At 40.2% G+C, this 22,356-nt stretch overlaps 1 protein-coding gene across 5 annotated transcripts in view; it reads right to left on the bottom strand.

Moving 5' to 3' along the window:
- The window catches only part of PKD1L3 (polycystin 1 like 3, transient receptor potential channel interacting), a 51,211-nt gene that overhangs the window by 7,393 nt on the left and 21,462 nt on the right, over positions 1–22,356 (bottom strand). For 2 of the 5 annotated variants that reach the window (XM_065028324.1, XM_065028326.1), the window contains 27 exons: positions 22,201–22,299; positions 21,475–21,524; positions 20,217–20,334; positions 19,372–19,579; positions 18,551–18,671; positions 18,153–18,294; positions 17,454–17,654; positions 17,086–17,231; positions 16,414–16,608; positions 15,430–15,555; positions 13,862–14,044; positions 12,739–12,863; positions 11,768–11,894; positions 10,490–10,624; positions 10,111–10,336; positions 9,535–9,728; positions 8,880–9,110; positions 8,553–8,654; positions 8,170–8,348; positions 7,701–7,847; positions 6,609–7,185; positions 5,881–6,097; positions 4,675–4,894; positions 3,598–3,829; positions 3,058–3,154; positions 1,599–1,739; positions 723–908 (listed from right to left, as the gene is read on the bottom strand). In XM_065028324.1, coding sequence (XP_064884396.1) covers positions 723–908; positions 1,599–1,739; positions 3,058–3,154; positions 3,598–3,829; positions 4,675–4,894; positions 5,881–6,097; positions 6,609–7,185; positions 7,701–7,847; positions 8,170–8,348; positions 8,553–8,654; positions 8,880–9,110; positions 9,535–9,728; positions 10,111–10,336; positions 10,490–10,624; positions 11,768–11,894; positions 12,739–12,863; positions 13,862–14,044; positions 15,430–15,555; positions 16,414–16,608; positions 17,086–17,231; positions 17,454–17,654; positions 18,153–18,294; positions 18,551–18,671; positions 19,372–19,579; positions 20,217–20,334; positions 21,475–21,524; positions 22,201–22,299 — 4,725 coding nt within the window. The remainder of the gene's footprint in view (positions 1–722; positions 909–1,598; positions 1,740–3,057; positions 3,155–3,597; positions 3,830–4,674; positions 4,895–5,880; positions 6,098–6,608; positions 7,186–7,700; positions 7,848–8,169; positions 8,349–8,552; positions 8,655–8,879; positions 9,111–9,534; positions 9,729–10,110; positions 10,337–10,489; positions 10,625–11,767; positions 11,895–12,738; positions 12,864–13,861; positions 14,045–15,429; positions 15,556–16,413; positions 16,609–17,085; positions 17,232–17,453; positions 17,655–18,152; positions 18,295–18,550; positions 18,672–19,371; positions 19,580–20,216; positions 20,335–21,474; positions 21,525–22,200; positions 22,300–22,356) is intronic. The other 3 variants (XM_065028325.1, XM_065028328.1, XM_065028327.1) reach the window with 3 other exon arrangements.

Below are 22,356 nucleotides of genomic sequence, written 5' to 3'. Positions count from 1 at the left end.
AAAATTAAGCCCTACTGTTGATTTGAACTGAGTTGTTAGATAACATGTATAGATAATAGAGTTCAGTATCATTGTCTATCTGCATTTTATACAGAAGGAAACTGAGGCCTGGGGGAGAAAAGGGACTTGCTGAGAGTCACACAGCACAGTAGCTGTATATTGTGTTCACTTGGCCACAGTTGGTGAGTGCCTGTCATGTCCAGTGAACAACTCTGCTAATTTATTTCAATATTTACTCTTAAATGTGAGGTGGAAAATGGGTCCTCTTAATTACTGGATATGGCTAGATAGAAACATGGTGGTATTGCAAATAGCTTCACATTGACCCAAGTTGTGGTGCAAACAGAGCTCTCCTGAGGAAAAGCTTTATAGTGCCACCTGTCTGCCATTCATTTTTTGTATTATGGAAAGAAACTCCTGTAAAATGGGGACATTTATCTGAATATCTGGAATAAGTAATGCAAAATGTGAAAAATGTTAAACTACAGTGCAGAACTTCTGGTTTATGTTAAAGAGAAGGAATATATTAGCATACATTAAACTTGGGATCGGGCTGTGTGGTTTTAATTATCCACTAGTATTCACATTATAAGAATCCCCACTAGCCTTGTGCGCTCACCATCTCTTTCTCCAGTCAGATATGCACGTGCAAGTTAGGGACATGTGGAAAAGATAATGTTTCAGAATCTGGCAAGCCAAAGTGAAATAACATGACTCTGCACCTTTATAGGATCCATAAAGATTTTTGACTAAGGTAGTGTTTGCCCATGTGAAAAAGTCCTGATAACTGTAGACATCATGGAATCCATCTGTAAAGCTGTTCTCAATGTGTTTGTTTAAGTAGTAGGAGTTGGGATCTCTCTGCCCATAAGCAACCAGTAACAGCATCCATAAAAACCCCAGATAGGCTGGAAAAAAAAACCAAGAAGAGACAGCACATGTGATCTCAGAATTAACACTGCTGTTCAAAATAGACTGCATGAATGCTTACTGCTGTCATCACTTATTAGGTTAAGGAGATGCTTTGTTGGACTCTGACTGACCAGTGCTAATGAATTTACACGAGCTACTTCAATGTGCTGCAGTTTAAGCCTGTCACTGGGAGTAGTGGTTGAGAAATAAGTGGGAAGGCTGGCTGAACAACAGTAGTAAATAGCTCTAAATAAAATGAGCAATCCAACTTCGTTCCATTGAAGTTGAGGTAATTTTTCCATTGTTTTTAGAAGAAATAAAACTAGAGTATAAATAATTATGTATAAATACTATCTGCTTTTAGACAGATGGCCTCCAGCTGCTCTTTTGATATCAACTTCATTTAACTGTTGACCTTCTTCTACCCTTCTTAATTTTTCTTCAACCTCTCATGGGTCTGTAGTGTGTTTCTTTACCACAAAATCAAGCCCTAACCACACTGCAGCCAACTGACATTCCCAGCTCTGTTCAGCTCCAGCTGCCCCTGAACAGCCTGGCTCTGCAGTGGAATGCTGGGCAGGAAGCTAAAGATAAGCTAAAACTTTTTCACCCAAGATAACAGTGTGATGTAAAAATATTGATGAGTACTACTGAATAAAACAAGCTAGTCAACATATGGATAATACCCAGGATTTCTCTGATGAGGGCAAATGCTTTCTGCTCCTTCAGGCAGCTGATTTTCATTTTCTCCACATCGGCTGCAGGAGGTGGCCGGTAAATGTTGCTTCTACTGTCCCTTCGGGCTCCGAAGAGAGGATTTGAATCACCTGTGGGTGAGAACAGTAAACCCTGGAATCAGTCAACAGATTGTCTATGTCCTGCTTTTCCTTTCTTCGGACATTATAAGGAAATATTTATATTTAATGCTCTCCCTTAAGAAGACAGGGGATGTGATTGAAACAATTAGTACAGAAAGGCAGACAGTGGGGAGGGAAGGAGCTCACAAACACCGTGTGTTAGGTTTAGGCACAGATGTAGGTCAAGTGTCTCTCTAGGCTGACTGTCTCAGAAGGTGCCGTATTCAGAGCCCGAGTCTGATCAGAGAAAAAGTTGTTTGGTTTATGGGAGTAATACAGATAATTATGGTTGTGGAAAACCATGTATACTGAGGACTTTCATACCACAAGACTTAAAGGAGGTGGGAAATTTCTTTGAGAGAGAACTTGAGTTTTAGATGGCTTGTCAGGTAAAGATCTACCAGTCTAGATGAAGTGTACATTTTGCACTGGGTCATGTGTTTATTTTCACTTGGTTGTGGAATAGTTACAGGTTTTGTTGCAAGCCATGCCATGAATACTGAGATGTCTACACAGAGCTAAAACAAGCTTCCTTGTATGACTGAGTTTTCTTATGTCTGATGTGAGAGCTAAAATATTTAAGCATGGTTACTACACACTAATAGCACTGATTCATTAATTTTTATTATAATGGCTTCAGTCAGTTTGCCACATCTTATTATTTTCTTTTTTAGATGCTCCTTGAATTTTAACGGACTGAAAAGTGGTTGACTATCCACTTGTACAATTCTTAATCCCGTATGAATCATATGGGAGAATACTACTTTTTTCCTGACATAGGCGAGCCAGGGATGGAGGGAAGGAAGGTGTCAAATATCAGTAAAATATGAGTGTCCTGGGGCAATCTTACAACAGGGCTAGAAGAGATAATGTGTGTATATATATTTGCAGAGGTAACAACATATGGAAAAAGATAAACAAGGAAGTGTTATTCTTTTGATCCAGAACTTTTAAACTTTTTGATCTTGTGGTCTCTTCCATTAAGGGTTCTGCAAGATTTATCCAACCTAAACATACAGTGGTCTTTATATTTTTGCCAACTGGCAAAAAATCAGTTATGTAGGTGTGTTTCCACTTCCACCTTGATCTGGGGAATAGTAAGGGATAGGCACATAGTCACAACACCTGTGGATTTACTGATTCCTGCTAGCCTTGTCAGCTAAGATTCAGGTATATAAACACAATCAGTGAAGTTCTCAGTTGAGCTGAGTCACATATTTGTGCATAAAACACTACAAAAGCTTGGAGAACACTTTCTTTAATAATTTCTCACTTTACAGAGAGGTACCTGGTGCAGATAAAGGCCCATCAATAGCTGTGTTTTCTTCATCCTCGTGTTCCACCTTCTTCAGAACCAGAGCAAAAAAAGCAGCAAATCCCAGCACCTGGAAAGAATTACCTATAGACTCACCATATGCACATTTCATATAAAGAAGCTCAGGCTTTAACCTGGATCCCTTTGGACCCAGGCACTGCAGAACAATTGTGCTTTGGCTGTGTTGAACTCATGCAGCTGAAGCTTATGAACAAGAGAACAGTGCACAGTGCTGGGGTCCACCCAGCTAAACTGATGTTGCTAGATAACACGTCTTCCCTGGTCAGAAACCCCCTCACCAGTTAAACTCCAAAAAAACAGGAGAAACCAATGAGTTAATGCCAGCAAAAGACAACAGAACTCTATAAACCTGCTAGATCTGGTTTTAGGGGCAAAGACTTCTCATTTTATGTGTTAAATCCTGTAGTTCTTTAGAACACATTACACTGTCTTTCTGAAATGATGGTAGAATGAGTTAATATTGGCCAGTGGTTGTATTTCTGAGGATCTTACCTTTAAGGGCTGTGTGATAAAAAGGCTTTCCAAGAAGGAGATGGCCATGGAGATCAGCCACTTGATGGAGTTCTCCTTGCCGTAATGCAGTCCATAGAGCATGGTAAAGAACCCAGATACACCACTGGTGGCTGCAACAAGGAACCAACCAATGAACACAAACCACCAGGGCAGCCCTTTGGAAGAGAAACTTTTCTTGCCATCACCGGAGAAGCTTGGAGTAAGGGACCACCTTGAGAGTCAACCAGAAGAGAAAAAATCAGTCTGCAGTGGAACAGAAGCCAAAACCACAATTCTCAGGTTCAGCTGGGATAGGCAACACCTTGTGATTTAAAATACCAATCAACATATCCTGAATTCTTTTCACTAAAGCAGTTAAATAGAATAAGGGATAGCAAAAAGTACAGTGAGGAAGTATGCAGAGATCAACTAAAATAAAAATAAATTTGATGGGCTTATTTACTCCTCAGTTCATGCATAATTGAACCTCCAGTAGAAATGTTGACTAACAAAACCATGAGTGCATTTTAGCTACTGGATACATCTCTTGTGATCACCATATAGGTCAGAGAGATAATTAGTGGTATTGTTTTCAATGCTTCTAACTTAATTATCAGATTTCACTCAAGTATTTTTATGTGCTTCTTAATTTTTCCTTATTAATACATTTTAAGAGACACCTGAGACTTTGGAGCTCAGTGATTATCCCAGCCCTTTGCTATCATGTGGCATTGTATTGTAACATTCCATTTTGGAGGCAAAAATGACAGAGTGATGATCTGTTATTATTGCTTTTGTATGCAGTTCACAGTGCATTGAAATTACTTTGTTGTTCCTACAATAGTATAATAGTAAAACATGTTTCTACAGCTATAATAATGGCTATCTAGCACATATTAAGCAGTAGTTATTTGGGCTCTGTCATCTTGACCAGTTTTGGATTCAGAACCTGAATATACTGAAAATGAAATATGAATAAAAATGTAAATAGAAAAATAATTAAAATATAATACAAATATATATAAAATAAAATATAAATGAAAATATGTACTGAAAATTATATGAGAACTTGATTACCCTTCACTGCCAGACACTGATGAGCAGATCTGGTTCTCCAGGAGGTTCTTCATGTGCTGAACCTGTTGAACAGCTTGTGTGTAACTCTGGGGCATCTGAAATTTATGGGGCCCGAGTAATTCCAGCTCCATCTCTACATGCTGGAGTTGCGTGTACAAGCAGCGGTTGTAATCGCTGTGTTTCAGTCGCTCACACATTCCTTTCTCTGGAGTTGTTTTTTCTGCAGGTAAAGAATTTTTTTTTGTTTTTTAAATAAAATCACCATAGCTATCCCTAGATTAAAATACTGTTCAGCACAAAGGTCAGCAGAACTGGAGCTCAAGCTTATGAATGTGTCAAACTGAAGAGTAACATTTGAAAGGACATGTAAAAGCAGCATAGTGCTAGAGCTGTAATGCTTCTAATATGGGCTGGAATTGTTGCCGGGAGGCAACTTAGTAAGACAGAGGTCCTAAAACCTTAATAGAGAAGTCAGATAAGATCAAGTGCTTATTCGTTCATAGTTTACTTGTGTGATTAGTAGCTTGGTACGCTCATTAGAAAAGCAAAATGCGAGTCTTAATGAAATCAGTGGGATTGTTTACTCATATATTATTGTTTCATTTAAAATAAATGAATGCCTAAGTTAAAAATCAGACTGAAAGGAACAGCAGCACAAGACCAAAAAGAAAAAAAGGAAAGGACAAAAAGGTTGTGAAACAACTGATATTTTTGAACCTTTATGCTGCTAGATACTGATCCTGCTCCCAAGCCAGGCTGGAAGCTGACATTTGATTTTATAGCATAAGAAATAGAAATTTCACAGTGCCTTTACTCAGTTGGGCACTCAGTGGTACACAGTGAAAGGACAAGAGGCAATGGGCACAAGTTAAAACATGGGAAATTCTATCTGAGCATAAGGAAAAGCTTCTGTGTTGTGAGGGCAGTTGGACACTAGAACAGGTTGCTCGGAGAAATTGTGGAGTCTCCATCCTTGGAGATATTCACCATCCGACTGGATGTGATCCTGGGCAACCTGCTCCAGCTGGCCCTGTTCTGAGCAGGGTGGTGGACTAAATCTCCATAGATCCCTTCCAGCCTCAACTATTTTGTGATTCTGTAATTGCCTTTGAGTCAGACGTAAGAAAAGCTTGGGTCATCACATCCAGCGTTACCATCATTGTCACTGCAAAGGTTTCAGTTGGCATCTCACATTGTGGTGTTTACCTTGTATATCCATAGCACCTAACGTGACAATTATAGGGTCATCCTTCTTCCTGCTGTCATCATAAAACCCTTGCCCAGCTCTGTTCTGTTGGCAGATGATGTCCTCAACCAATGCCAAAAGTGTGTTGATGTTAGTTGATTTTCCAAGATCTGATACTGAAGTGAGAGATGGAGTCTTCAGGGCTTTAAAGAGCGAGTTGGCAATTCTTCTTATATCCTAGAAAAGACCCAGCAACCCAGCAGTGACTCTGGCTGCGGTGATCTAAGCTGATGTGATCTGAAGGCACCTCTGCCTGGGAGCTGCACCAATTGCTAAAATCTCCAGAACGAATAAGGATAATACATCCTAGAGTGCTGGATGTGACAGGCCGAGTGCAGTGAGCTCAGCAAGACAGCTTTCGGGACTCAAAAATACAGCTGACCTGCCTGAGGACCTAACTGAGAAGTATGAAGTCTATGATACCTTTTGTCTTCGCTGTCTTGCTTAATGTTTGTTTTTACCTCCTGAGCACAGTGATTTTGCTCACACATAATAATTGTGCAAGGGCTGGGATGTACATAGGCAGGTGTTAATGCAGTCTGGTAATTGAGTGCTTTGCACCAGTGTGTAATTGGCATTTTGCCTCAGACAAGCTGAAGGGCATCTGACGGAAATCACTGCTGCTAAACTGCGGATGTCGGGTAGCGCAGGGCAGCAGGGGGCACTGCAGGACTCGCTGGGGACTTGCCTTTGTCACAGCCTCTGGAGTGAGTGAGACAGGCTGGGTGACCTGTGGGGTGGGAGGTAGGCTTGGGGACACTCGACCACTCTTTCCTGGCTTCTTCTCTCTCCCCCGCATGGCTGGCCGGGATCGTACATTCCTGAAGATCTGCACAATGAGCAGGTTGATGGGGAACATGAGGAAGGAGCTCTCAAAGCCAATCATGACTTCCTGCCATGTGAACTCGATCTTACCTGTTGAGATCAAACAGAGGGGAGGAATAAAAATAACCCCAGGAACCATCACATCTCTGTCTTGTGAAAAAGCCCATTTGTTCAACTGTTCTGCTTCTATATTCTGCTGTCTCTCTATTCCCCTGCCTAAGCAATGAGGAGGATTGTTACCCAAATCCATTTTCTGCTCAGCTGGATCCTTTGGCACTCCCCAGAACATGATGCTGGTCAGCATGGTGCAGAGAAGCAGTGAGAAGCAACATGACACACGCTGGGCTCGTGTGAAGGAGCTTCGTGGCGAGCGGCTGAAAACCGAATACCAGATGTGCCCGTCCTGGAAACCCTTGGAGGTCTTAATGAAAAACAGGTTGCTGGGAAGGAGGAAAGCAAAATCAGATGGATACTCAGAAAAGAGAGGTAAGAATAAAGCTGTAGTTCAGGGTCCTGACCTGTTCATGCTTCTAGGCACTATCTGAAGAATTAATGAGAAATATCCAAATATCATGGCTTGATTTGCATGGAGTGGTCATAGCTACTTATGTCCTTTCCTTCTGGCCACACTCTGGAGGGAAAGCTAATAATGAGCAGTTTCTAATATAAGTTGTTAGGGAAATTACACATAGGAGGAGATAAGATGCTTGGGTTTCTGTAGGTCTTGTCAGGCTATCCTCCTTTAACACCAGTATTTCCAGTCTGGTATTACTGCTAGGGTAACGATTAGACTTACTTAACCATCCTTCCTCTTTTGCTTGTTCAGAGCCCTTCTAGGGCAATGGAGAGACCTCCCTTGTTTTATTTTTTCTCTAAAGATTTGATCTTTTATGCATACTTGCTTTTCTAGACTGATTTCTACCAAGAGTGAAAAAGTCCATAAAACAGAAGGTACCTGAACTGCTTCATGTCCTGTTCTGTAGCTACTGGGAACACTTTATCAAGGACACATTCTCCAATGTCAACGGCCAGCCATGAGTTACAGAGGAAATACCATTTCTGATCCCCTGCCAGATCATGGACCAATACACGATTCACGTACCTGTTGGAAAAACATACAGGGCACATTCACATGTAACTGCATGGTATGAAATTCAAGACGCAACAGGACGGTGGATGACAGAGTCTGGCCTTTGCCTTCTTGGGTTGTGTCTAAACTGTAAGGCACAGAACACATCCCATCCTGTACTGGACACAGCATATGGGATGCGCTCCTGGTCCTGCAGCTTAGATTATAATTTGATTTATTCATATGCAAAAGTGAGAAACTAACACTTCCTTTATAGAACTGTAGAAAGGATAATTTTCAAGTGCTAGAAAATTAAAACTGTTATCATTATTAAAAATATTGTGTCTTTACTTACCAGGAGGGACTGTCCCCTGAATTATCATGCCACAATCTAATACTCTGCAGTTCACCAAGAGGAAAGAAGGTACAGAGTAGGAAAACATCCACTCCTCCCCGTTCAAAGACTGGAGTCTCAGGATCAGTTAGATGGTGTGGCTCACTCTCTCCTTCCAGCCCATAGAGGGTGAGAGTCACCTGGAGAATAAGATGGCAAAATAAAAACTTGCACAAAACTTGCACATTCCTCTGGCATATTCTTCCTGCTTTCATCAAATCTGAGGACTTTCTGTCTCAGATGTTGCATTTAAGCCATCCTCTTAATAGCCTCAGATGCTCCATTATTCATCCAGTTCTTTACATGAGTGCATAAACTGTCTTACCGTGCAGTGCCATTGATACCTTGGAGGTTGTGGCTGCCCCACGGCGGTGTCCTGTAAAAACTGTCACAAGATAACGATACTGAGCAAAAGGGTCATTGTCTTCCAGTACTGTGATTTTCACCTGCAGAGTGACACAATTAGTATAGTATGTTAGCTCTTCTGTAAGTATGGATTCCTTAAAGCTCGGGATAGGAATTTGTCATCTTGGGAACAATGCATATACTTACCAGTGAACAGAGAATTACAGGGAAAGGGGTAGGATTGGTGGAAGACTTCCTATTAAAACAGGCTGGACAAAGTGGGAATTGGCCTAAACACATTCAGTCTTTCTCAGCTGAAGACTTACTTTGGCATCATCCTGGATGTCTTTCCTTCGAGCCCAAATAACTACAAGTACATATATCAGAAAGATGCATCCTACAGTGGTCACCACCACAGGGTTGTCCACAAATGTGCCAAATAGCTCTGCCGTTTTGGTAACATCTACGGTATTGGGTATGACAAAGAAGGAGCTCCCAAAGAAGGTCAGATGATTGCAGAGGCACTGTGTGCTTCTAGGATTTGTTTTTGGTCCTACCTGAAAACCAGAAAAAATTACTGATAAAACATCTGGTTTCAAAGTATGAGATAACTTACTAAGCAAATGGCAGTGCTGAGATTGCTAAGTTAGTGTGGAGAACTGCTATACACATAATAACTGTTGATGTTCTCATAAGGAATATAATTTATAATGTCTAGCAAGAAGCAGGTACTGTAAGATAATAGAGCCTTGTCAGAATGCTTTCATTTCTTACATAGAAGCGCATCCCAAGAAACTGTAATGGAAATGTCATTTAAGTCTTAGTTCAGTCTGACTCAACTTCTTCAGTTTATTAGAACATCCCAGAATGATCTTGTTTTATGGTATGAGTTCAGTGCTGTCATTTTACTACAAGATGGTGGTTATAAGGACTGGCTTTGAAGTATATCATATAAACAGTGTTTTGTTTTGCTCTACTTACATGACATCCATAGCTGTTCCAGTTCCCCTGGTGCTCATCCCAAAATACGCAGCGGGATGCGAAGCAAGTGACAGCTACAGTTAGTCTGTCATAGACTGTGGAATCCATTCCCATATCTTGTAAAACCATGAAATGGTAGGTTCCCTCTCCAAAAACAAGTTCTTCTGGCCTGAGAACCCAGGTGTTTGTCTCACCTTGAACACAAATATTTTCCTCTCAATGTCTATTCAGAAGTATGCAACTGTATTGCATATAATAAAATAAACAAACTGAAAAAAAACAGGTATGAAATAATGCTTAGCAACTTATTGTTCAGAGCATCCCACTGTTTGCTCCCGTTAGTGAACACTGTATACCAGAGACTGGAACCCTGAAGCATGCCAGATTGAACCCCCCCCTCCAGTTAGACATCTGAACCTATGGTCAAGGCTCATTCTGTAAATGTACGTGTCTTGTAAAGCTGTGGATGAGCACTCCCCATAATGACTGCTCTTAACTTACTATGGGTGGTGAAAGTCTTTTGGTTACAGAAGTCCAAAATGCACAAATTCATAGGTCACTAACAAGCTGTCTTACCTCCAGCAGTTTTCTTATAGAACAGATGATTTTTCATATCATAGTTAGTTTCATTTGGACAATAACCATACCCTAAGTAGAGTATTAGTGGAATATCATGTTCGCATTCCAGGTGGATCACTATAGATGTGTTTTCTGAGGTAACATTGACTTGGAAAGTGCTAAAATTGTCCAGATTCAACAGAATCCTATCTTCCTGAGCTGCCGAAAGCCTTGGTAACATTATCTGTTTTTAAACAGAAAGACATAGCTTTAAATACAGCAAAACATCTTGCTTCTATTATTAATAAGCACAATGCAAAGGACAGCAAAGTATGTAAACAGAGAAAGAAAAAAAAAAAAGGAAGAGAGGGAGAGGGATAGGAAATAGTGGGTTTACTTCAATGTTTTCTTTGAGATTGCTGACTGGTATGATCAAGCCATCCAGACCAGTAAGACTTAGACCTCCCACTGTTCCACTGATGTCGAAACTGGTGTCACTGGATAAAAAGGGATTCACAGCAAAGCTCACCATCTGTTAGCAAGACATTAACAAACAGATTTGAGCTATTGTTAATATTTCATTCTGTGCACACTCTAAATTGCTGACTAGATAAAGCTTGAACTCAGACCCAAGCAGTACTTGACTTTAAAGAAGCTTGCATCCAGATATAAATAAGAAGCTATCTCATCTCTAAGGCAAGCCAAAAACAACCCTTGAAAGTGATTTTGACATTGTTGTCTATTGCTTTCCATTAATTGTAACCCTTTTGCCTTTTAGCTGCCAGATACCAAAATGCAATTGCATAACCCTCTTTCAAAGTTAACTCCACCAAAGTTGGGCTGTGGCACCCCTCTTGGAGTTAGGAACAGAAGTCTATTTGTTTGTGCTATGACAGCAATGCAGAGAAGAGTATGTCAGTCGTCAGACCAAGGAGACGATTCAGGACCCTCTCCCAGTGCTCAGGAAGACAATGAGTTTGTTTCCACAGATTTCAGTGGGCTCTGGACATTTTAGCAACTCAGGAAAAGACACAATGAGAAAACCTGTATATTTTGCGAGTATCGTAGGGGTTTCCTGAGAGCGTCAAATCAACCAGAGAGGCCCTCAGGAAATTTATTATAAAAATATGACAATAATACACAATCTATTCTTCTGGGGGACAAACCACCATATTCTAACTCTGAAGAGGGACGTGTTTTCAGCAGGACACTCGCAGGCCTTTTGATTCCTGCAGGATCTGAGTGCCTCAAACTCATTTATTTCTTGCTGGGATGAAACAGGACTGCTTCAGGTTAGTTTTAATGGTGATCTGGATGCTGAGCTGTTGCATTCTCCTTGGGGCATTAGATGTAAACAAATAGCAAATAGATTTATAGGTATTTATTCATTCCATTGCCTTCTCTAGCCATATAAGTGTAGAATCAGGAGCATATGTGAGGGTTTGATGGACTTTAATCTTTCAGTCCTCATTAGCTTGCTGAACCAACCTCATGCAGTTAAGATAAGCAAAGACTTATTTGACCAAAAAGATTTTAAATTATTTTCTTGGCATTACAGGAGGGGATTACTTGCGTGCTTGTGTATTCATTGTAAAAGGAGAAAATATTCTAAAACTGCTAGACCAAGAGTATAAGTTGTACATGAGACTAAGTCAGATAAAAGCTGTTTACTTGCCCTTATATCCACTGTTTCATCATCAACTCCTGAAACACTGAGAGAGGAAGCAGGTGGGAGAGTAAAGCTGGCAGAGCTGTTACTGGAGATATTGATGGACATGCCATCCATGTTTTCTGCTTGCAATCTGTCCAGTTAGGGTTGGACACAAGTGAAACAGAGGAAAAAAAGAAATAGAAAAGCAAACAAACGAACAAACAAAATCAGAAAAAAACCCACAAACCAAACATCAGTAGCGTGGACTTTATATCTAGAGAAAAAGATTTCTCACTTCATGAGTATAACTTAGCTGGAAAACTATTTCTAACTCTGACAGCAAATACTTTGCACGTTATCTTATCCTGATGTAGTAGTCCACAAAACACTACCATAAAATAATGAAAAAAGGGGAGGAATTGGTGTCTCTGAATAGGAAGTTGTACCCAACTAGGTGTACTTATGTGAAAGATGTACCGGATTTCTGTGTGAACATGCTCTTGATGTGAATGCACAATTAAATGTGGATGAAAAGCAGGCTCTCAGGGAACAATTTAAGGATGATTATAGGGAATGGAGAATGCTCATCAGGATCCTCATGATTGTATTTGCTTCTGCCAAGCAGGTTACAAATCTGTATAACATCATGATTGGAAACTTGGAAAAGAAAAAAGTCCTTAACTGGTTTTCCCCATAATTTTGAAGGTAGACAGCTACTGCCTCATCAAGGAAATAGCAGTAAATTCTTCATTGGTCAAAGAAGACACAACATGAAAATTTCTAAGGTGGCTTTACTGAAGCTATTTGGAGTCCAAGCTGTTCTTGAAGTCCCAGCTGTACTATCGCTTAGTAATGGCAGCCTCATTGAACTGTTGAAATTGTCATTATGCTACAATACTTAGTTCAGTGGCTCCATTCAAGGACAATGTAATGACTGTTTGGGGCACATTTGATTAATTATCAGGAGCTGAGGTGGGAGATGCTGTTACTGTTACCTGTGTATGTACATTGTGGCAGAAGGAGTGCTAAGGACTGTTGGTTCATCATCCGGTTCTTTCCCAAACAGAAGAGCACTCTGTAGGTTTTCAACTGTATTCAGGAGCTGGTGCGACACTGAACTCTGGAAAAGGATTACAGGAGGAAACTTGCAACAAAGCTCCTCAAAATCATCAAGTTGCATATTATTTGCCTTTACTTCCTTTTAGGAACAAATACTAATTTTCAGCTATTAGATTTCTGTAATTCAGATAAAAACACTGCAGACAGCAAATATATATATATCTTGCAGCTTTTACTTTTATATTGTATTATTTATAACTTCTATGCATTGAAATCTGAAGCACTACAAACATGACATCAATTTAATGCAATATATTCCTGCACTTCTGTACATGAATGCCCCTTAGGCACACACTTCAGTGTTTAATTACTTGTAAAAGCAAGACCTAAGTAAATATTAATTGTCTGTTAATAGTGTGTTATCCTGGGAGAGTTCAAACATCTCACAACCTTTTCTCTCAGGTTAGATTTATTTCATGCCCTGCTCCCTTGCAGTGATGAAAGTTAAAGTGTAATATGTTCAGACCAGGAAGCATATAAAGGCAACTGTGACAATTCACGTATAGATAGGAACAGATAGGACAAAATAAATATGCTGCATAATTCTGAATAGAAAATAAGAGTGAGCTTTCTGAACAAAAAGTGTTAGCAGCAACCAGAGCTAATTGCAGCTTTAAAGTAGCGCAGTCAGTAATTAATATTGAATATCTGTGGCTTCCTTGAATTATGAGACAAAAGGATAGAATCAAATCTGAAAAAAATCTCTGTGCATTGTGGTCCATTAGAAGCTGTACACTGATGCTGTGCTCTCCAGTGCTCTGTCCTGTTCAGCTTCAAATGTAACAAAACTTAAGAGGCTTCTATCATCTTCATTAGCAGGCCGTTCAGTCTAACATGTCTAATGGGGGAGAAGTTTCCTTTGATATTCAAGTCCATCATGGTGTCACAACGAACCCTACTCAATGCCAATTTAAAATATGAGAGGCAGCAGAACTCTTAAAAACCTTCCAAAGCAAGCAAATGTTCACACACTGCAAACCTGGACCCAACCAAAATTACCTGTTCTGCCTCTAGCACTGAAGTGTTGGCAGCTCTGACTTCTGCAGAAGCTTTAAGGACATTGCTCACTGCATTAAATAGATAGTTGGCTGCATCTTTTAACTTCTGATCATCTCTGCTGTCCTCCGTGTTTACAGTGAGCAAGGAAGCACTGACATCTTTTAGAGTGTTGCTAGCTTCCACCTGGTGGGAAACAAGGGGAAAAGGTTGTATCTGTTGGTACTACAAATGACAGAAGTGACACTTGTGTCATTTACTGAACATTGCAACAGAAGTAATCTCATGGGACCATTTGTGGCTAACGCTGTTTTTTCTATAATTATTTATGCTGAGGTAATACCTCAAATGCCAATAAAGACAATATACTAGATGGCATTTTGACATGTAATACAGACCTGAAAAATGCAGCCTGCTTCTACAGATTTAATCTGTAGAAAAGATGAACAACTTCCGAAGGAAGCTTGTCTGTCAAACAGTGGGCAAGGATACACTTTAGATGTACAGTAACATAGTAAATTAGGTTATACTTCGGGTGGTGTGTCCAAAAAACACCATCACATTGTCAAGTGCATGGGGATTTCCATCTTAGTTTCCTCAAACACTATTGGATTACCAGCAGTTAATCCCTTTGCACTTGTTCTGTGCTAAATGCCGAAGGAGAATGTGTTTTACAGTTTTTCTTTTGTGCCCGAATGCAGTTAGTGATTGTTTTGTGATTGTGAAAGCACAGGCCAGGTTTGAGCACAGCGTGGTGAGGGAGCCAAACAAATTCTTTGCAAGCTCGGGCATATCCATTCCCACCGTCTGCCAAGGCCCAGCAGCCTTTCTGCAGGGTGAGCCCTCAATCCGAGCTGTGTTCTTGTCGCGCCAAAGTTAACCACACGCTGCTGAAATGCTCCCAAGCCATTGTCTGGCTTCAACTGTATAATACATCAGAAATCAGGACAGCTCTTTTCATTGCCAGTGTATTTGGGAAACTTCCCCAGTGACAGTTTGTTCTGTCCTCCCATGTGCTCGCTCCTTGTGCATAAATAGCATCATCTACTAATAATGCCACGTTGACAGATAAGATTCACAAAATACTTTTGTGAGGCCAGTGTGAACATTTGTGCCCAGTTCCTCAGGGTTCTGTCGTGTTCCTGCCTCTTACATGCATTTTGTGATAGTGCACAGATCAGGGACCAATGGATCTGGGCAAGTCTAGAAAACCCCTCCTGGGCTTTTTCTTCAGGATTCTAAGAATGCTTTTTGAGATCAAATATACATCCTAACATGCCTCTGACTAGAAGTTAAGGTTTCCATCTTCAAGATGTATCATCAAATGTAGCTGGTGAGACAGTTATAGCCTGGATTGTAGTGGTTGCTGAGACAATGTCTGTGAGTCCAAATTTGCTTACTCTAAACAGCAAAATATGTTCCCTTCTGATCAAAATACACATGCTGGTACAGTTGAAAAAAACGGGCAAAGAACGGATAACTGTAAGGCACCAAAACTCTTCCAAGGTCAGTGGGGTGCAATAGAGGCTACACTGTTAGTGTGAGGAGATGTAGAATGAATTACTTCTTACCTGTGCTGAGACAGACAGCTCTTCACTCCTGTAAGTGATTTCTTTCAATACTTCTGACATCTTAAGAGCAATCTGCATTGATGTGACGTTAACAGCAGAGAGAGTCGTCAGCATCAGCCCTCGGAGCTTGAGATGAAAAGGGATAATTAGGCAAAGGAATAAGATGCTAATTAGGACTGTGCAAGTAGTGCTGTATATTGACAGTCAGGCTTGCTGTAAATTATGCGGTAGAGTGAGACTCCACAACAAGGATCATTTGAACTGATATTATAATAGGTCTACCGACAAGATGCCACTTGCCTTAGTAACTATAATCACAAGTTTTATGTTACCTTCCAACACAAATAATTTATACACTTAACATCCATTAATAGCAAGGAGTTACTTGTGAAAATTTGTACCAATGTATGTGAATTACTGTATAAATGCCACTTCCAGAGAAAGCAGAGCCATGTATGATTGATGTGACTCAAAGAATGAATCATAATTGAAGGATAAGTTGCATTTCTCTAGATCTTTTCATCTGAGGCACTCAAAGCACTGTACAAGTATATAACTGCAACATAAGCTGGTAGCTGAAATGAACAAACTAAAATTACCTGCCATCTAGTATTTTATGGGAAAATGAGACAGGATATTTTTCCCACAGGAGAGGACATCTTATTAATATTCAAATTGTTTGTAGAAAATCAGGTTGATTTTAAGTTTTAAAACATCGTCCAAATCAGTTTAAGTTAATGCAATAACAACTGAGAATGAATTATTTTACTGATGGATGATTAAACAGATTATTTGTGTGGACAAACAGTGAAAAATAGCTGAAAACCTGTGCCAAACACTGAGACAGATGCTAGAAACTTGAAACCTCCGTTGATTTCAGGTAGTGATATTTGAGCTTTTTATTGCTTAAGAGCTGTCAAAGAATATGAAGAGTCCATTATATTATATTATCTTGTACTGCAAGAAAACAAGTGTCTGGCTGACCTCTTTTCGTGTGTCGGTCTGTAAAGACATGTTAAAGCTTTCCTCTTGAGCCTCCTGGTTCAGGACTGAAGTCACTGACTGATACAGCTGGAAGAGACTCATGCTGTTGTTCCCGTCTTTGAGGATGGAGTTTGCCTTCTCGGATACAATAGCCTGCAGTGTCAGGTTCCCGTCAGTCATAGCTGCATGTCCAACCTGATGAAGAAATCAGATGTGCTCTTAACACTGCCAATGTGGTTATAATTATCTTTGAACAGCTTCCACGATCATCTTATTGAGTGACTAGCTAGAGTGGCACAGAAGACTTTGTGTTCCCAGTTTTTCATGTTTTATTTTTAGTGGCCTGTTAAGGATCTCCTTACTGGGGCACTGGGGCAGAAGCAAGAGTTCTGTGGGGCCTACACAGAGTAACTCCAGACTCACTAGATACAGCTTATGCTGCCCAAAGTCCAAATAGATCATCTTTTAAACTTCTATCCTAGAAAAAAAAGGACAGTGGAAGATTCTTTTGACTACCTTGTGTCCACAGAGTATAGTTTTGGTTAGGAAAACGGTGATTATGGCACATTCAGAGGAAAGTAATATGTATAAAATGAGAAGAAGGTCCAAAAGTGAATCGCAGGTTAGGTATCAACTTGAGAGATCTTGAAATATAGTAATTCTACTGTGTACCTTCACTGAAGCATTAGTTTGAACTGTATCACCAAAGTTGTTGCTAACAGTAATTGTCATATGTAAAATGAAATTGTTTTCCTCTTCTCCAAGTGGAAGATAAACTGGGAAGAGTTCAGGATCCGGGCCACAGTGCAGGAGAGAATCTGAAATGGGAAAGAAGGGGTCACCTATCAGACACCACACAGGCAGCGCCTGTTCTCTAGGAACAGGGAACCCTGGGCTTGCTCTTTGCTGGCCTCATTCACTCTTTATTAATCTCCCTGAGAAGCTGAGCAGCTTGTGCCTTTGCCCTTGTTAGCAACAGTGCTGGTGCTTGCTAGAAACACGGAGCAGCAGTCAGCCATACAGTTCACCTCAGGACTTACTTGGTTTCAGATAGAAGCAGTATGTCAGCTGCCTGTCACGACTGGATTGGCATGAATTCGCCGAGCAAGGAACACTGCAGGAGACTGTGAACGCGGTGAGCACTGATCCCTGCTTGGGAGACACGGCACAAGCGGGGCTCTCGGGCGGAGGTATGGTGCTGACGAGGAACGTCTCCTCCCCGTAGCTGCCCCGAGTCATTGCTGGGAGTGGAGGCAGCAGAATGTCAGCAATAATCGTGCCCCAGCAGCACTGATCTTCAGACCTGAATCCTGCCTACTTATCAATGATGCTGTTTGTTCAGGCACCAGAAACATCAGGATAGGCCTAATCAGAAATGAAATCCCACTACTGAATAAGCCATAAAAGAACTATTAAAAGCATGGTAGTGTTTGCATTATAAAGCAAAGCTGTATTATTATTTGATGAAGCATTTAGCATAACTTCATTTCCAGATGAGCCTTGACAAAGTTACTAACAGCTTGGAGTAAGATAACTGAATTTGTCCTGCTGTGCAACAGCCCAAAACAAACTTTGCTCTTAATTATTTTAGAGAACCCACATATAAAATAACAGCTCTCAACTTGTGGACTAATTTAGCTTCATATTTGTCAATGAAGCTATGTGTGTGTAATGCCAGGGTGATGTCATGATGGCAGAGACTTTCTTAAAGGAGTCTGAAAAGCCCTGCTCACCCTTACCTGTTACTTTAATCTGAAAAGCTTCTCCCTGTGTCTGCAAGAAGGAGCTGTTCATTTTCAACACAGATGTGTTGCTTTGAAGCAAATTCAAAGAGTTCTGCCGGAAACCAGTCAGGCCACAGGCTGGAGGGAGGGTTGTAGACTGGAAAATCAGACAGAAAACACGACAGTAGAGGCTCTTTGCTGTGGTTTCTGTTGTGATTTATCAGGATCAGGGTGGCAGTTTGGTGCCCTTTATCATAACCCCTCCCAAACCAAGAACCCCCTTGTTTCAGTGTTCACTATTATTCCCAAAGCATCCATTTGACAAAGTACTGCTCTGAGGCCATGTGTCTTTCCCTCAGGATGGATGTTTATTTTTGTGTGGGAAGAATTTCTGATGAATCTGATGCTCTCACCTTGCTTTGGAATGTGTTATCTAAATACCAGTTATAATATATGGCCTGGGAGTCCTTCTGTCCAGAGACACGCAAAACAAGCTCTTCCCTGGCATTCACTGGCTTGCAGTTTGCCTCACACCTGTAAGGAAGGACGATGGTAATTACAGGCAGTAACCGTATGAGTTGTCCTTGATGTTGATTGGTTTACCCTCATTTGATGAAAATCTACAAAAGCCCTGCAGTATGGTACAGGTGATACATGACTCACAAATAGTGAAATACTTAATTTGAATGGAAGAAATTTAGGCACGTTCATCTCCATTTTCAACATGACTGAGGCCCAGAACCTGCAAACTATTTGTGTTGCAAAACTGATTCAGGCTCTCAAATGAAGCCTGCATCTATTTAAGCTCCTGAGATTATTATATTAATAGATCATTTAAATGAAGTACTGGATTCTTGAATAACAGATTTTTTTTAAGACAGTAATGTGTATCTGGGTGTCTCATGGAAACTTCAGACATATCTTATGGCATTTATTCTCATTGTTTCAATGAGGTTTGTGTATGGAAATCTCCAGCATTGAAAGGATATAGTGGGGTCAAAAGCTCTAAATGGTTTTAGGGAGAATATTATTCAGTTTATAAAATTATTGTGTTCAGAAATGTGGACTGGAAAATGCAGCAAGACTCATTTTGTCTGTAATTCCTATGATGGTAAGGTGTCAACAGATTTACAACAGTATGTTATCACGTTATTGTTATTTGGCAACTGTGGCCTTGCACTATGTTTGTGCAGTAATAATATTAACCAGTGGATATTAGGGTTTAGAAACAGACCTGATTTCCAGTTGCAGTTCTTGTCTTGCAGTCACATAAAGACATTGCTCATCTTGCCTCTCTTCATTGCCATCATTGCAGACTAAAACCCTGACGGTCACTGCTGACTTTGGAGGAGGAAGGCAGGAAGGTGGGATTTGCACCTCAGTTTGGTTGGTTAGGATTATCTGTTGCTGCACACACTCGTTCCACTCAGGCCAGCAAGCTCCTGCATAAAAATTTCCTTCACAATCAGAATAGTCATAACATCCGGTGTCTCTTGTAAAGAACTTTCCTGACGTGGGCTTGAAAGAGTTTTGTAGAGCAAACAAGTTTCCTGAACCCAATTTAAAGAGCAGGTCATCAGAGGTCAGAGTACAGACTGGCTTCTTAAAAGTAAGGTATGAGGCCAGGGATAAACATGGGAACAGAACACAGATGTCCTGAGTCTCAATCCAGTTTTCAGCCATATGCTGAAATGTTTTTGCATCACGTTTGATGCTAGTTATTGCTGGTTTATTGAGACACGTGTACTGTGCAGATGCCTAACTATGTAAATCACTTGGGATTACTTCTTAGCTGTGAGGGTGATGGTTTAGGATGGGCAGATCCTGAAAAACTGAAGCCTAGGAGTAGTCCCCTTTGGAAAAAGACAAAACTGAGTGCTATGCCATAGTATATACCATAATTAGTTCGGTATTAAAATCATGGCAAGGTAGAAGGACATTCTTCATGTACAGTGAGTGGCAAACTTTAAAGCCAGAGAGTAAACCATCCTTTAATCAGATTTTCACCACTTGATCTGATATGACAGTTTGTTACTCATCAAATGGAAGTTAATGTAAAAGTTCAGGAAATGCACATACCACAGGACCAGAGAAAACTGAAATTGCTGCTGTTGTCTGGCCAGCCAAGTGTAACACTTGTGAAAGGATCCACATGGCGACTTGGTTTAATATATATTTTGTTTTTTCTTCTGTGACCCTAAGTAATAAATAAATATACTGGTTAGGACAGTAGCATGTATAAACGCATCCATATCTTGCTTCTTTATAATGAAAAAGGTTGGAAAGTTTAGACTCCTAAATTGCTATATGCAGATCTGTAGTTTAAATGATCTTTAGCTGATCAGTGATAGTGGGGAGGGAGAAGTGATGGGAATAGAAGCAGATGGTGCAGGGAAACTCTCTGGCAAAATACTCCCAAACTCATAAGTGGCTTAGAAGCCCGGCTCTCATTTTCAAAACTAATGCAGGTATTTAGGAAACTAATTCCCGTTAATTTTCCACTTCTGGACCAAGACATTTAACCCTTCGACAATTATTTGTCTTCTAGTACATTCCTTTTCTATCTGAATTGGATACATTACAGCTATAGATGAAGAGAAGGAGGAGGTATTATAGCTGAATTTGTCTTTCTCTGCAATAAACTGTGATAACCTTAGTTTGGGATTAGTTTTATATTCCTCTGATCCAGTACATTCTTACAGGCAATATGTAAAGCACAATGCCTTGTTGTGCAGCACCACGTTTCCTGTAGCAGACATCTGCCTGCTAGTGTTGTAGTTGAAAACTACATCTTTAAGATGATAATAAAACATTATATCTGGCAATTTTATTATTTACATTTGCGCAGCTGCTAGTAATTGCTGTATCATTAGTTTCTTAGTTTGCTGCAAACTGGAGATTTTGCCTTTGCAAAGTGACTTACTTAAGCATTCCAACAGAGAAGCAGGAAACACTTAGAAACAATATAAATATATATGAAGCTCTGCTTGGAAGATAGCCCCTTAAAGAGATGTTTCCATTTGTCAAGTGGATAATTTAAAAATTCATGTAAGCTCATTTCAACTTCTCAAACTGAGTCATTGTGAAAAGTTCGTTTTCTCTAATATTTTAATTGTTACTCACAGGCTTTTATGAAATGTAGATTGGGTGCCTGTAAACATCTTTGTCTCAGAGACTTTTGGGGTGGATTTTATGTGAAATCATATGGGGCAGAGAAAATCTAGTCTATAATCTATGCTACAAATACTTCTTTTCAATATCTTATGTAGTACTTTTACTGCTGAGAAAAATGTCTAAGCAATTCAATTTTAAAGGAAGATCCTTAAATAATGCTTACATTTGTCTCTTGGGCATTTGTTTTGGAGCTGTGTTGTTCCTTAGCAAAATCTGTTTAACACAAAAAAGAGCAGAATATTTTAGTACCACCTGCAAAGCCTTCAGACATCCTCAGTTAATATGACTTAAATACACAGGATTTGACAACCACCAGTGTGAAAGACAGGGCCATAAGAATCAGTCTTTGCAACTGTGATAGGTAAAGTTGTAACAATGAGCTAGTCACATACTATAAAGATGTTGTGTGAACGAAAATAAATTCACAGAAGGTGGTGGAATTTCATTGATGTACAAAGAAAAATTGAGAGAAAGCACTTGAAAAGTCTTAATAGGATTAGTACTACAGTCACTTGATTCCTGGTATAATCTGCTTTTGTAAATGGAAGGATGAGCCATCAAGAAGCTTTTACTGGCAGCAATTTATGAGACTGCTGTGATGCAAATATTTTCTGGTTTCAGAGCTATGTCCTGAGCCATAAACTTCACTAATTATTTCTCGGACAAACAGCAAATGTGCAATGTGTAACATATACAGAGTGATGCTAATTTATGACTACTTCAAAGCCAGGGAATCTGCCTTCATCAGGAAGAAGCCTCCACAAAAGTTTTCTGCACTGTTGATGGAAGGAACACAATTACTAGATGCAAACCAGAAACATGCCATGAAATGCTCTGATTGCAAAAAGACACGCGGTCAAACCCAGCAGTGTCAGATTAATGCAATTACCTTCTTGGTGAGAACTGTTTGCCAACACAGTGATGAACCCAAGATCCAGACTCGCGTTAGAAAAGGCATTCATGGCTACCACTTTCACTAGGAAAGAACCTGGAGAAGACAAAAGGCCAGTTATAAATGGCAGTGGGACCCATCCATTGTGTTTGG

Source organism: Columba livia, chromosome 13, assembly GCF_036013475.1.
Source record: "Columba livia isolate bColLiv1 breed racing homer chromosome 13, bColLiv1.pat.W.v2, whole genome shotgun sequence".
Taxonomy (NCBI): Eukaryota; Metazoa; Chordata; class Aves; order Columbiformes; family Columbidae; genus Columba; species Columba livia.
Note: the sequence above shows the minus strand (reverse complement) of the source record. Positions and strands in the feature narration are given on the sequence as shown.